The following is a 15,233-nucleotide window of genomic DNA, read 5'->3' on the forward strand; positions in this document are numbered from 1 at the left end:
AGAGCTATGTGTCAGATTGCTACCTGCTATCAACACACTGAATGTTGGGCCCAGAAGTTGGGTCTGCCTGCAGCAAGCATACCCCAAGCTTACTGTATTCTGGTCACTTTACAGACTTCATTGCTACCAGCTTTGAGTAACAGTGAACTCAGAAGAGATCAAAGAGAAGACCCCTTAGGTCAGCTGGTGGTAGCTGCTTTAGAGAAGAAACAAGTTAATATGCTTCACACGGATATTCATCCTCTGGCAAGACTTTTGGCCAAAGAATGGGACAGACTCCAGACACAGAATGGACTAGTGTATAGGAGATCTCCAAGTGCACTCAGCAGTGAAAAATGTCAATTGTTGATTCCTCAGAAGTATACAGAAGTAGTACTCCAGTCATTACATGATGAACATGGTCATCTTGGTTATAACAGAACTATGGGTCTGGAATGAGACAGGTTCTACAGGCCATGCATGAAGCAATATGTTGAGGATTATTGTTGTACATGTCTTTGTTACATTCAGAGAAAGACTCTGCTGACCAGAGCTGCCTCATTGGGTCAAATGGAAAGTAGTGGACCCATGGAACTGGTCTATATAGATTTTCTGTGCATTGAACCAGATGAAGGCGGGATCAGTAATGTGCTGGTAGTGACAGACCACTATACCAGATATGCTCAAGCATTTCCCACTCGAGATCAGAAAGCTATTACAGTGGCAAACTACTAGTTGAGAAGTTCTTTGTACACTATGGCCTGCCAAAAAGGATACACTCTGATCAAGGATGCGATTTTGAGAGCAAGCTTGTCCATGAACTACTCACTCTGCTGGGAGTCCAAAAAAGCCGCACCACTCATCATCCTCAAGAGGATCCTCAGCCTGAGCATTTCAACAGAACCTTACTAGACATGTTAGGGACACTATTTGCTGAGAAGAAGAGTCAATGGAGTAGACATGTAGCCACAATTCTGCATGCTTACAACAGTACTAAAAATGATGAACGAGACCATTAATATAAAGTGTGTTTTACAGACAGCTAGACTTTAATTGAATTTTTGTTATTTTATACAATAATGTTTGTACTTCTATAAGTATATCAACGAGACCATTAATATAAAGTGTGTTTTACAGACAGCTAGACTTTAATTGAATTTTTATTTTATACAATAATTTTTGTACTTCTATAAGTATATCAGTGTTCTCTTTAAGTTGATCATTTTAAAGAGTTTGCAACTTTAAATTGTTTACAACTCTTTTAGCAATTGTGCTATTGGACATTTTGAGTCATGTGATTATTTGAATTTGTATTTAACAAGTGTCATGTTGGAGTGTTGATATTTCTGAAGTAGTTCTGGTTTTAATAAAAGGAATGAAAAAGCTAATTTTGGTGTCCATTGTCTCTTCACTTTGCCTTCCAGCACGTTATTTGGTTAAATGAATATTACAATTCCTATCTGTGTAAATAATTTGAGCAATATTATCTGTGCAGATGTACGTGCATTGTGAACAACATCCAAACCTTTTGGTTCCCTTGTTGTACTGGAAGGAATGAGTTAACAGTTAAGAGCTCAGTAATGACTAGTCGCAGTCATGAACCTAATTGATACAAAAAAGTATGTTATACCTAAATTATGTCCTCTATAGCCAAAAATAATCTTAAGCAAAGCTGGTGGGGGAGCTGCATGTACTAAGAATATTCAGTTCTGAACCAGTGAAGAGCAACGTTTGGTGCCTTCCCCTCACAAATAATAAACACCACATATTTTCATCACATGCTAAAAAGGAAAATGAAACTGTGACAGCCTAGAATTAATTAATAAATTAGAGCTGCAAAAGTACTACTGAAAACTGGCAATTACAGGCAAAAAGCTTAATTTTTTTCTCTCTTAGTTATATAACTTTTTATCTCATTTGCAGGCTTTCCTGGATTGTTCTTTGGTCCATCTTTTGTGTTATCCAGCTCTGTGTTTGTATGTCTAGAGTATTTCTGGCAACCCACTTTCCCCATCAGGTGATTCTTGGAATTATAGGAGGTAAAGATTTTATTTTTCTCAAAATATTTCCCATTCTCTTTTAAAATATGGTATATAAAATAATCCTTCCTTTACTAGCAAAATGTGTGTTATATATATATATATATATATATATATATACACTTATGTGCATATATTAGACTATATGGTTCAAATCTGCTATATTTTATGTTGAACATGACCTGCATAAATTAACATTTTGCACCAGTGATACAGAAGAAGCCTTTTCTACATCAATGGGTCATTTAACATAACTGAGATGCATAACAGACAATGAATCTGGTGTTTAGCAGAAGCTGTTGTTATATGGAAGGGCTACCATCATTCTATAAATGGCTTCTCTGTGTGGTGAAAGTAATCTCGTGTGAATAACATGCCAATGTCTCTCTGTCTGCCTCTCATGCATGAGCACACACACAGTCCATCAACTTTCAAGGATAGATATATACAAACACATACACACACACACAGAACACAGTCCATCAACTATTAAGGATAGAGTACAGCCCACTCATTCCTTATCACTGACAATCACATATGATCTTCCCTAATTGCTGTACTTAATACAAACTCCTTCTCAGCATGGCTTTGTGGTGCAGCAGGATAGAGCCTTGACTGTAACCCAGGCATCAGGTGTTCGATTAGTAGCACCGGCACTGCATGAGCCAAGCAGGGACAAAGGGAAGTGAAGGGGCATGCCTGCTTGCCTCTAACAAGGATAGGGAAGTATTGCAGGTGCTTGGTGAGCACACTAGGTGGTTGTGATTTCTTTGGTGGAGATGGGAACCACCACCCCATGCTTAATACTGGAAAAGGAAGGCTGTTCATCAGCAAAGATCCTTATGGAATGTGCAGTGGGAAAAAGTTCTAACAGAAAATCTGAATCATCCTTGCACTAATGATGACTTCTCCCAGCTGATCCTCATCCCATCAAGGGGGAATGAATGGGCTGATTTGATGGGGGGGCTGAGCAATAAACTACCCTGAAACATATAAACACACACAAACATACATATAGACTGTTAAAGCCCTCACTATGATGACTCATGTAGTCGAGGACTGATTAGCAACCCAGATGCTAGAAGCACCAGCTGAGAAAGGTGGGAGAGAAATGCAGTTTTGGCTCACTCATTGCAGAGGGAGGGGAATGCCCTGGTCAATTGCTCTACTGTCAGCTGGTAGAGGATGGGTGTAAAGTCAGAGAGACAATTATGATGAGGGATTTCTGACACACACAAAAAACTATTTCCTGTGTAGACATTAACTTTCAGCTCTCCCACTTGAAATGCTCTCTGGCACTGTAGCTGCCATAAAATATAGACATGCCCCATCAGGTATGTAGCTTGTCAGAAATGTACACCCCATGGCCCACCACACATCTCCTATACTCCTGAACCCTGTGTTAGTCAGAGGGGGCCCTAATTTGTTGATTATAGCATGAGTGTTGTAGTATTGGTATATACACACTGATAGCAACTCAGTGAGACATTATAGCATAAGAAATTCTGTACTGATCTCAAACCAAAATTAATGAAGGATGGTCTGAAGCTGGGGAACCACTACAGATTTTTTATGTTATTTTTGGTTTCTGATCTACTCCATGATTCTAAAGTTCTCATCCCCATATTAGGACTTGTCAGTCCCTCAGTCTTTACACTGCACCATTGACATTGGTCTGGGAGGCAGGTGTCAGTGATCACAGGCTGTTATCCTGTGAGAGAGTAAAATAATTGCTATTATTTCTTACCATCTCATCATCCAGAAGCCTGATGTGTGCTGCTTTAGTAGGAAGTACAATGCAGGCCCAGTGATGCATGTATGCTTCTGTACACCCACAGAAATCACTCATCTGAGTTGTCTCTCTGACTTTACACTCATCCTCTACTAGTTGTCAGTAGAGCAACTGATCAGGGCATTCCCCTCCCTCTGCAATGAGTGAGCCAAAACCACATTTCTCTCTCACCTTTCTCTGCTGGTGCTTCTAGCATCTGGGTTGCTAATTAGTCCTGGACTAACAGAGTCATCACAGTGAGGGCTTTAACACTCTATACCATAGAGATGGCTTACCATTATAGAATTTACTATGCACTGTGCCTTCTGAGGCCAAGTTTATCAGATAAGCCACATAAGCTGTAGTGCAAGACCATAATATTAGTAGGAGAAACTTAGCAATAGTGCTGCTTCTTAATGGTGTTGCAAACATCTCTGCTTTATGTTATTCGGGGAAGGAACTCGACATATATATTTGCATATGTGTGTTTGTGTTATGACACAACCTGTCTGTGCATGCATGTTTGCTTATTCCATACAATCTGTGAATCAGCTACAAACTGCCAGTACAGGTCCAACTGTATATTGCATATTGTAGCTTTAGACACAGTTATGCAGGTAGTGGCAGGACAGCTGTAACTAATATTTTTAGGCATATCATGCACAACCACAGGACTGAGCAGCCAGTGCAGAAACAGTACACTCTGTCACAGCGACAGTGTACTCAAGATTATTGGACAAGACAGGCAAGCAATATGAGCTGTGCTGCACAACAAACGTGTTCAGTGTCTGATGTCTGTGCACAGCCTGCTTCTGTGTTCCATTTGATGTCTATGCAACATGCCTATAGTCATTGATGTGAGATACTCTTGTCTATAGCATCTGGCATGTTCAACATCTGGCACTTTGCAAGAACTATGACATATACAGAATTATGTATAATCCAATCATAGCCAAGCTGTTTTATGTTTGAGCCATGGATATCAAGAATTTCACCTTTAGAACAAAGAGTGAACTACAATGGAATCAGGTATGTTTTCTGAATGTTTTGTTACTTGAACACACTTTGGAAGGAGAAGACAGTAAGTGATATGTTGAGAATGAGGGGGTATTGCTATAAGCAATTTATTTACTTTTATCAATTGCTGCTAATGCATTCAGTAACAGCAAGAAGTTTAAATACATGACTGTGGCTTTAATGTTTCCCAGTTTTATCTGTCTTGGCAGTGTTAGTGTATTATTCAGTGAAATATCAACTGGAAAAATCATATTTGAAAGCTAGCATGGTAAATTGATGTGGATTTGGTGTTTTAAACTGCATTTAGTGGTTCCTGTGGTCATTCTACATGTTTTGGACTGATGGATATGTTTTCAAAGATTATTGTAGCAGTGGACTGTTTCTAAAATATGCTGAATATTTTGTTTTAGAATATTTGAATGAAGCATGTTGAAATATATTATAGCTATTGTTTATTTTCACTCCAAGACATCTGAGGATTGTGCACTCTGTTAATAAAATGGCTGAAATTGGTGGGTCGACAGGCACGATTGGGATACAAGTGAATGACCCAGTTACAATCTGATTATAGTTAAACACTCCCTATATGATTTGGCACGGCTGCCATCTTTGTGTGAAACAAGTACAGATACATTACTTTTGCCATAATTTTATTTTTTTTATTTGGTCAATGACATCTGAGATGTGCACAGTCAATAAGACACTTATAACTACTGAATACTGAAGCAGCCTGTGAATAAAAATGTCTGACTCCTGATGTTGCTTAATCACAGTTAAAAATGTTGTTAATCTAGCTTTGCAGAGATAGTGTGTGCTTGTATAAACAAGTTAAAATACTTTGTTATGGCCATTTTTGAATCACAAAAGTCTGAGGAGTACATAGCCAATAATCTGGCTATAACTGATGGTTACATATGCAACCCATGTTTTGATTGCCTGAGTGTCCCCTCTGTATATTTTCACAGTATCCTCACTGTCAGTGACTTTTGATTTATCTCACAATATGCATTATTTCCTTGTCTAACACAGACAAATGTGTACCACATAAAATCATAAATACATTGGCATAATCTGACATTTTGAATTAAACTTAGTTTCCAGTATGGCAGTATTAAACAAAATGGCATAATTTACAAGTGAAACTGCTGTCAGGAATATATACATGCTAATTGTTATTGCATTAAAACTAAAATTCATGCATATGTCTCCAGGGAAATGATATTTTGAGTCACTAAATTTATGCTTGAGCAAATCTTCCCAAAATTTAGACTTGTACTGCGATAAAAAATATTTGAAGAGAAAGTTGTACATTTTTTAATATAGCTGAAATCCTTTAAGTAACTGCCTATTGTAGATAAAGATCATAGCATATGTTTCTGAAGGGTTTATCAAGAAATAACCTCACTAGTAACAAACTTGGTGGTATTGTGTTGATTTTTATGATGGAAAAGAATATATGCAGCCTTTCTTGTGAACTCCAGTATGCACTGGCTTTGGTTCTACAACTAGTTTGAGAGAGGTCAGCTACATTGCAGGACTATTCTAAAATGGTAATAAATGAAAGTTATGTCTTAGCATAATTATAAATCTTTAGAAAATGTAACATTGTTGGCAACATTTAAGACTTAGTGTGACAGGCACTAGGGCTGCCTGGCATGTGGAACTTCCTTACATTTTTTTCTGCCATCATCATTCTCAAGACCCCTTCTACATCTCCAGTTCTAAGTCGCTGTTTGCAATGCAGTAGCCAGTAGATCAGATAACCTTGAAAGAAAGAAGAAATACAGGGGTGGTAACTGGATTGCAAAAGAGGTATAGTCTTTACAGGTGGGAGGTAGAAGCCATCTATGATGGGACAAAAGAAGGAGAATTTGAGAATTCCTCCTGGATGCTGTCAGGGTGATGGGTCAATGGGTTGTATTGCCAAGGATATTGTACTTGTTAAAGATCTGTTGTTATGGTGAGACATAACTTTCATATATGTTAACAAGTGGGTGCTCTTAGCAACATTCAGAACAGAATCTCTGATCTTCTGCTGGAGTGATCCTGAGAAAAATGCACTTCTGATTGTGGTGGCTTCTAAAGAAGACCATGTCTGAGGACTTCTATCTCTGTTTCTCTGGTAGCTGGGGATAAAACCAGGAATTACATCTCCTCTTTAAGATTAGCTTTGGTGGCTACCTTCAGCATGAAGAATGGGTTGGTATGCAGCATGATCTTATCCCTGTGAAATACCAGACAAGGTTGGAGGGGTGGAGGTTAATGCTTGCAACTCTGGGGTTCTTGTAGCAGATGTAATGATGATCAGAGAGAAATAGTCTTACAGTACAAGAAAAAGAAGTTATGTCTTACCATAACGTTCCATCTGTATTGTTGATCCTCGTTCAGTCATTACGTGTGGGTATCGGTTCCGACCTCGGAACCGAGCCGGTCATCTTCCAAGCTTGCTTCAGCTACAAACTCTCAAGCTAAAACTCTTACCCAGAATTCCCCTCTCCCTGTTACCTCAGATTGAGTTTGCAAGTCAAAAGAAGGTAGAGGCTACCTCTGGTCAAATGACCTAATAGAACTGGATGGTGAGATCCACTAGAAGCCACAGGAGGGGGAAGGAGGGAGGGTCATAATGACTGAACGAGGATCAACAATACAGATGGAACGTTATGATAAGACATAACTTCTTTATCTGATATTGTTAATCCTCGTTCATTCCTTACGTGTGGGACAGAGTCCCCCAGCTACCTTTATTCCTGGGAGGCTCTCATGGAAGGACATTCCTGAGCACCATAGAACCAAAAGATGCTCTTCCCCTGGAGGCCAAATCCAATTTGTAATGATTGATGAAGGTATGAGGGGTAGCCCAAGTTGCAGCTGCACAAATGTCATGTAAAGAAGCTCTGGCATGGAAGACAGCAGAAGTTGCCACCGACCTTGTAGAATGAGACTTTATGGTAGCAGGTAATGGAATATTACGATGTCTATAAATGAAGGTCACACAGTCTTTCAATCATTTAGCCAATGTGACCTTAGCAACAGCGCATCCTAATCTAGGTCCAGAATAGGCCAACAATAACTGGTCTGATTTACAAGAGGCCTTAATCCTGTTCAAGCAGAAGCAAATTTGCCTGTGAATATCTAGGGTATGTAGGCAATACTCTCCTTTGTTTGAATAGTTGGGGAAGAAAACTGGCAATTCAATGGTTTGATTAATGGACATTTCAGAGATCACTTTTGGCAGAAAGGAAGGATTAGTTCTCAATGACACTCTATCTCTATGAAAAACCAAATATGGACTCTTGATGCATAAGGCTTGAAGCTCAGAGATATGTCTGGCAGAAGTAATGGCGACCAAAAACAAAGCTTTCCATGACAAGTATTTGAGGTCGCAAGAAGAAGCTGGTTTGAAAGGTGGCAGTGTCAAAGCTTGTAGGACAAATGACAGGTCCCATGGTTGAGTAGGTTCTCTAAAAGGGGGTTTTAGATGATTCAAACCTTTTATGAAAGTCTTGCATAATTTGTGTGACATAAGAGAGGGGTCTTGGACACCATCATGGAAATTAGATATTGCAGCCAAATGAACTCTAATGGTAGAGGCCGATAGAATGAATTGAAATAGGGTGGCTAGATACTCCAGTACTATCGACACTGGTGCTGAAAAAGGATCTACTGTTTTTTCTTTCAGCCAAAAAGTCAATCTTTTCCACTTGCTTAGATAAGTAATTCTGGTGGAAGACTTACGAGATGCAATAAGAATGTCACGTACTGGCAAAGAAAGATCATTCTGCCTGGCAATCAAGGGAATTGGAGGAGCCAAGCTGTGAGCTTCAGACTGTCCAAGTTGGGGTGAATCAGATTCTGCGGATGGGAGATCAACCCCAGGGTTGGATGGAGAATCCATGGTTGATCTAGCAGGTGAGGCCAAAGGAAGGGGAACCAAATCTGATAAGGCCAATATGGTGCTATGAGGATTACTTTGCTCTTCAACCAGCGGGCTTTCTTCAGAAACTGGGGAATGAGAGGGAGAGGTGGAAATGCATAAAGTAGACCCGAAGGCCAATCATGGACTAGATCGTCCCTGGGAATCAGGGCAAAATTGTTTCTGCATTTGTAGTTGGTTGGGGACACAAAGAGGTTGCAGCAAGGAAGACCCCAGCAGTTGAAAATCTCCGTCGCTATAAAGGAATTCAGTGACCACTCGTGAGGTTATAGAATACAACTGCTGAGTCTGTCTGCTATCACGTTGGAACTCCCGGGAATGTGCATTGCTACAAGAAAACAGTTGGTAGCCATCACCCAATGCTATAGCCTCATGGCCTCTTGACAGAGTGGGTAAGATTTGGTTCCACCCTATTTGTTGATGTACCAGACTACCACCATGTTGTCTGATTGTATCGCAATAGTCCCAGATGGCAGCAGGGGATGGAATGCTTGCAATGCCAGAAGCACCGCCCTCAGCTCTAGAACATTTATATGCAAATGGGCCTCAATTTCAGACCAAGTACCTTGGGCTGTCTGTCCCTGACATAACCCCCCACCCCATCAGGGAGGCGTCCATGGTCACTGTTGCTTTGGGCTGTTGGAGGGAGAAGGGGCGAGACCATTGTGACGGGTTGTGGGCCATCCACCAATTTAAATCCTGTTTGCACCTGCGAGTTACCCAAATCTTGGCTGAAAGAGGATACTGAAAGGGATACCATTAGGTGAGCAGTAGCCATTGTAGAAGCCTTATGTGAAACCTGGCCAGGGGGACAATGGTGATGGAGGCTGCCATGGAACCCAACAACTGTAGAACAGAGTGAGCTGTGGATTTCTCTCTTGAAAGGATTGGGATCAGTTGTTGCTTTATCCTTAGAATTCTGTGCTCTGGAATGGATGCTTTGCAATTCTTTGTATTCAAGATGACCCCTATGAATTCTGTGGACTGAGATGGGGTGAGATTAGATTTTTGTGACTGGCTCCTGCATGGAAGCGAAGGAATCTTCTTGATGGTCTGTCCACTTTTATGTGGTAGTACGCATCTTGAAGATCTATTGAGCACATCCAATCGTCTTTTTCCAAAAGCGGAAGGATAGACTGTATTGTGACCATCCGGAATTTTTGTACTTTTACAAACTTGTTCAATACACTGAGATCCAAAATTGGTCTCCAGTCCCTGGTTTCCTCTGGCACCAAAAATAGTCTTGAGTAAAATCCGGATCCTATCTGGTCTTGAGGGACTATCTGGATGACTCTTTTTCTTGGCAGTTTTGAAATCTCTACAGCTGCTTCTTCCCTTTGACTAGGTGGAACATCGGGTAAGTTTGTTAGGGGAGCGGGACAAAGGTCGAAGGGAATATGATAACCTCTGGTTATAATCCTTTGTACCCAAGAATCTGTGGTGATGGTTAGCGAGGCAGAAGGGTACAAGGAGAAACGACTCCCAACCACTTCCAGAGGAAAGCAGTTGGGCCGCTCTTGAGGAGCGCTGGTAGGGTTGGCCAGGGAAAGAGTCCCATGGAACCCTAGTTGTGCATACCCCCCTGCCCTGAAAAGGGTGTCTTCCCTGTGAGTTTCCCCCTCTGCCTCTAGGGGAGAACTCAGCCTGTGTGTCACGGAAAGGACCCTGAGACTTTTTGTACCATATCTTCCCACTCTTCTGGTTTCTGGAGAAAGCCCGTTGAGGGGAAGAATAATGGACACTCACGGCAGAAAGGGTCTTACAGTCCTGTTCACATCTGGCCAGTGTGCTTGTAACCTTGGGTCCAAACAATGAAGAGGCTTTGATGGGAGCATTGAGAAAGAAAGCCTTGAAGGGTTCCACAAAATTACACAAGCGCATCCAGGTGTGTCATCTCAGAACAATGCTTGAACTCGCCACTCTAGCTGCTCTTTCTGATGCGTGAGATATCAGGTGCATGGAGGAGTTAGATATCGATTCAATGGTGGCTAGCTGAGAGGCCACTTTGTCACTGACCTCATCAGACACAGCTCCAGCCAAAGTTTTAGAGAGCTCAGAAATTAAATCTCTTTGAAGCCTGGTAAAGTGTGCCATATAGTTCAGGGACCTGATTGCAAAGGTCGCTGATGCAAAAGTATGCTTCCCTATTCTGTCCAGAGCCCAGGACTCTTTGTTGGGTGGATGGACAGTCTGGCTTTCTTCTTCTGCCAGGTCTTTTTAGTTGCGGCCACCACCACCAAGGCATTGACAGGAAGACCTTTGGACCAATGGGGATCAGTAGCAGGAGGGGACAAAATTTTATCTGACCTCCGGGGAATGGCGTCAACGGTGTCATGAGTCTTCCACGCACACTGCACGACGAGCTAGACCCAGGAGGTAGGGGGCTAGGTGAGAAAGGCTTGCAGGAACACAGACTCTTCAGGGGTCAGGTTTGAGGGCTGCCAGTCACCTCTCTGTTTAAGAATTTCAAGAATATCACCAAAGGATACCTCAGAGGGTAAGTGAGGGGACTCTTCCTCATCATCAAAGTCTGTGCCTTCAGTAAGGGACTCCTCTGTGGAGTCCATGTGCTTCATCTTGTACGAGCTCTTTTGATGAACTGCCTCAGAGGGAGAAGCTGGGGAAGACAACGTAAAATGGGTTTCCTGTGGGAATATATCCTGAGGCCCTTGCGCTCAGTGTCCGCTAGGAGTGACTTGTGTACACTGCGGTCCAGAGGAGGGCAGGGGGAGTGATAGCACAGGATCGCCAACCGATGCCAGAGCCTTCTCCATTAGCTGGAAGGCCGGTCCACCTGAAGAGGGGTGAGTGTGTCCAGGACAGGGGTCACCCCTCTCAAGTGGCTCAGCCTGCTGACTCAGTGTCCCTGGATTGCTGTGAAACACCAAATTACATACGCCACAGCTGACATAACTAAGTTAAGCTGGGTCATAGCAAAACTCTCCTGCCATGAAGGCAACTGCGGCTCCTTAGTGAGGTCCATAAAGGGAACCATAGAGGGGGAAGACTGTGCTATATCAAGGAGCTTCAAAGGCAATGAAGGAGGAGAATAAGTAGGGGTTTTTGGTAAAGGGTAATCACCTTCCAAGGAAGGATAGGTCCTGGGGGATGGGATACTTCTAGTCAAAAGCACTTGATCCACAAGACGCAACACGTCATGTTCAGAGAGGCTTCTAGTGGATTTCACGGACACGGCTGAGGAGGAGTCAGATCTATCCAAAGATGGAACAAGCTCAGTGCCCACCTCGGAGGTTTGCACTGAAAATAACGGGGCTGTAAAGGACTGAACTACAGGTTTCTGCACAGAGGAAATCATTGGTGCCAAAGTCATGGTGTGCACCGATGATAAGGTCAGTACCGAAGTGGTTGTCGGCGCTAAGGCTGGAACCGAAAATATCGGTGCTGATAACTGAATTGTCAGTGCTGAGAGGGTAGTCGGTACCAGGTAAGTTGTCGGAGCCAAAAGGGCAATGGGCGTCGCAAAAATCCATCGACGTCGTAACAGTCTGCATCAACTGGACAGTTGGTGCCGGTAAAGAAGTCTGAACTGAGGAGCCCCTCTGTACTGATACGGTAAAGGGCACACTAGTCGGTGCCAAAGTCACAGATGGCACCGATAGCCTCGGTGCCGAAGGTCTAGGTACCAAAAGCGCTGGGGCCGAAGAAGTCAAATCCGAAGTGGAAAGCTTAGCTTTCTTGGGTCTTGGTTCATAAGAGTCCCCAGAAGAGAACAAAGGAAGAGACGTAGCCTTTATATGTTCATCACTCTTTATCTTATGGGATCTTGGAGGGGTTGAAAACTCCGACCCAGAAATAGCCTCTGAAAAAGGAGATTTAAGTAGCCCCTTCAATATCAATTTATTTTTTCTCTCAATCAACATCCTGTTAGAGAAATTCTTACAAATCCCACAGGGCGGGTCAACTGTTAAATTAGGCACACCAAGCAACAGACATACAGGGAATGTGCATCCAAAGTAGGTAATATATGGCCACAATCTGAACATCTTTTAAATCCTGGACTACCTTTTTTATCTGCCATGACAGAAAGAAAGAAAGAAAACCAGAAAAAATACCAGCAACGGTACAAGAATTACCCGAAGGTAAGAAGGAAAGGGGGTTTACCAATGATGGTAAAAAAGCAATTACCTTACGGTAAAGAGGAGGAAAGGAATTGAAAAGATTCAAGAAAGGATAGTCGCTAAATGCGATAAGATAAAGAGAAAACTATCTAATAACTTTTCTGTGAGAAAAGGTTGTTTTAGAATTTAGTATGATGAAAAATATTGTACTTAGCTCAAGAGAAGTAGCTTGACACGACCGAATGGCGATGCGGCAAACTAAATCTGAGTTAACAGGGAGAGGGGAGTTCTGGGTAAGAGTTTTAGCTTGAGAGTTTGTAGCAGACGCGAGCTTGGAAGATGGCCGGTTCGGTTCTGAGGTCGGAACCGATGCCCACACGTAAGGAATGAACGAGGATTAACAATATCAGATCTTTATTTCCAGTGAGCAGATGATATCCCATGGGGAACATGGTCCCAAGTTTTATTATTATCATTATTATTTATTTTACACATTTGTTAATTGGGTAAGCCCACCAGGTAGGTCCTTTTCAGGGATGTTCTGGGAGCATTGCTGGTTAAGTGACTTGTTCAGAGTGACACAGTAGACAAATGGAGGTAGAAGGAATCATATCCTGTACACTGACACAGGAAGCAGATCATTGACAGCTCAGAGCCTTAATCCTCTGAGTAAACTGCAGGACCATTGGTGGTCACAAAATAGAAAGTGCCCTTCAAGAAGTCTTGGTCTGGCAGATGAGCTGTTAAACATTCTACAGTCGGCTGGGGTTTAATACCCATGGCTTTCATTTGTCTGCTGAGTGACTCTAAGCCAGATACTTAACCAGGCATTGGTCCAGGGCTGAGTCTGACCCCAGCTAACAAAATCTCTTTCAGTTGTGAAAGTAGCCAAGGAGGGACTGTGTTAATGACATCTGGAGATTGGAGCAAAGGGGCATTTTTAGGGTGAGTATCTCAGGCCCAGGCTAAACAACTGTGCTATGTACTGTAGGACCTGTTGAATAAGGGATTCTTCTTTGTTGGCACAGTATGCAAATCTCTTCCATTCACTAGCATGTGCCCATTGTGTGGCTAGCTTTTGGTATGTGGTCAGTATCTCTTTGACCATACTAGAAAACAGAAGCTTGCCAGCTTTACTTATTTATTTACACGTTGCTGACCAGGATAGTCCCACTATATCAATAGCCTCTTTTCAAGGGAGACCTGAGGTGACATTCATACTGACTTGGAGAGATTTGACCAGGGAACTTCCCCTACTCGTCATTGTTGAGAGCAGGACCCATTTTGTAGGAGCAGAGACAGCCAAGCGAAACAGGGAGGCAGGTGGAGAGAGAGAGAGAATTAGGTGATGGTGTGGTGAAAGAAATGGAGAAGAAAGCAAATATTGAGACAGGAGACCATCTGCAGGATTCTGAGAGATGTTTCAAAGAAATCTGTTGATGGAGATGAGTCAGCCAATGATGGATGAATAATTACAACCCTCCAGTTGATTTTCTTAAAGAAATTGTAATGCAACGTGAGCCAGAAATTGAAGGAGATATTTCCTGGGGGACATTATGGAGAATAGTGGTGAGATGGAAAAGAAAACATTTGTAGAGAAATTAAAAGAAGGCAAAAGGGGAGTAGCAGAAAAGTAGGCAGAAGAAAATGAAAATCTGAAGTACAAGGTAAGGATTCAAAGTAAAGATGAGAAATAAATGGACAGGTATGAAGTGTAGAATAATGTAATAGCGCATTTGGGTGTAAAAATGCATGAGGTAAGAGCATTTATTCTTATTAACAAAAAGACATTTTGTGACATTATATCTGAGACTGTTTCTTCCATGGAAATTTTCTTGGAGAATATGAAAAAAAGAGGCTGTAATCCATGAAATATTTTTTGTGATAAACCATTTAACAGGGAAACAAAAAAGAAAATTAATGTACAATGTTGAAAAGAGGTAGAAGGACAGACTTTAAAAGGACGCTTGAAAACTTTATGTAAAGAAGTACTGGAGCCTGCAAAAGTTTGACAAAAAGGGTTTATGGACTGGTGGCTGGGATTATAATATTAAGTTAAAATTTAAAAGAGAAAAAAATATACATATACCAAGAAAGGTAAATGTAGAGAGGAATAAGGGTACTGTAAACTAATGCGGATGACCCAAAACATGTTTTTGTGGAAAAGGACATTTGATAACTGTGAAGAAATAATAATGTTACATTTGTGGTAAAATGGGACATGAAGCAAAACATGTGAATTGAAATGTTAGAAATTAACAAAACTGGACATCTATGGATAGATTGGAAAAAATAAAAATATGAGTAAGGATAAAAAAAAGAGAAGAAAATGAGCAAAGAGAAGACATTTTAGAAGTAGTAGAAATAGAAAAAAATTAGATGAGAAAGAAAATAAACAAGACATTGAAGAAGGT

General features: G+C 41.5%; 1 protein-coding gene across 1 annotated transcript in view; it reads left to right on the forward strand.

Annotated features, from left to right (window-relative positions):
• LOC122811654 (glucose-6-phosphatase 2-like) overlaps positions 1–15,233 on the forward strand; it is a 111,070-nt gene that overhangs the window by 47,883 nt on the left and 47,954 nt on the right. Inside the window, exon 4 of the mRNA XM_044083645.1 lies at positions 1,903–2,018. Within this exon, the coding sequence (XP_043939580.1) occupies positions 1,903–2,018 (116 nt within the window). The remainder of the gene's footprint in view (positions 1–1,902; positions 2,019–15,233) is intronic.

Source organism: Protopterus annectens, chromosome 9.part0 (genome assembly GCF_019279795.1).
Source record: "Protopterus annectens isolate FY-2018-M chromosome 9.part0, PAN1.0, whole genome shotgun sequence".
In the NCBI taxonomy this organism is placed as follows: Eukaryota; Metazoa; Chordata; order Ceratodontiformes; family Protopteridae; genus Protopterus; species Protopterus annectens.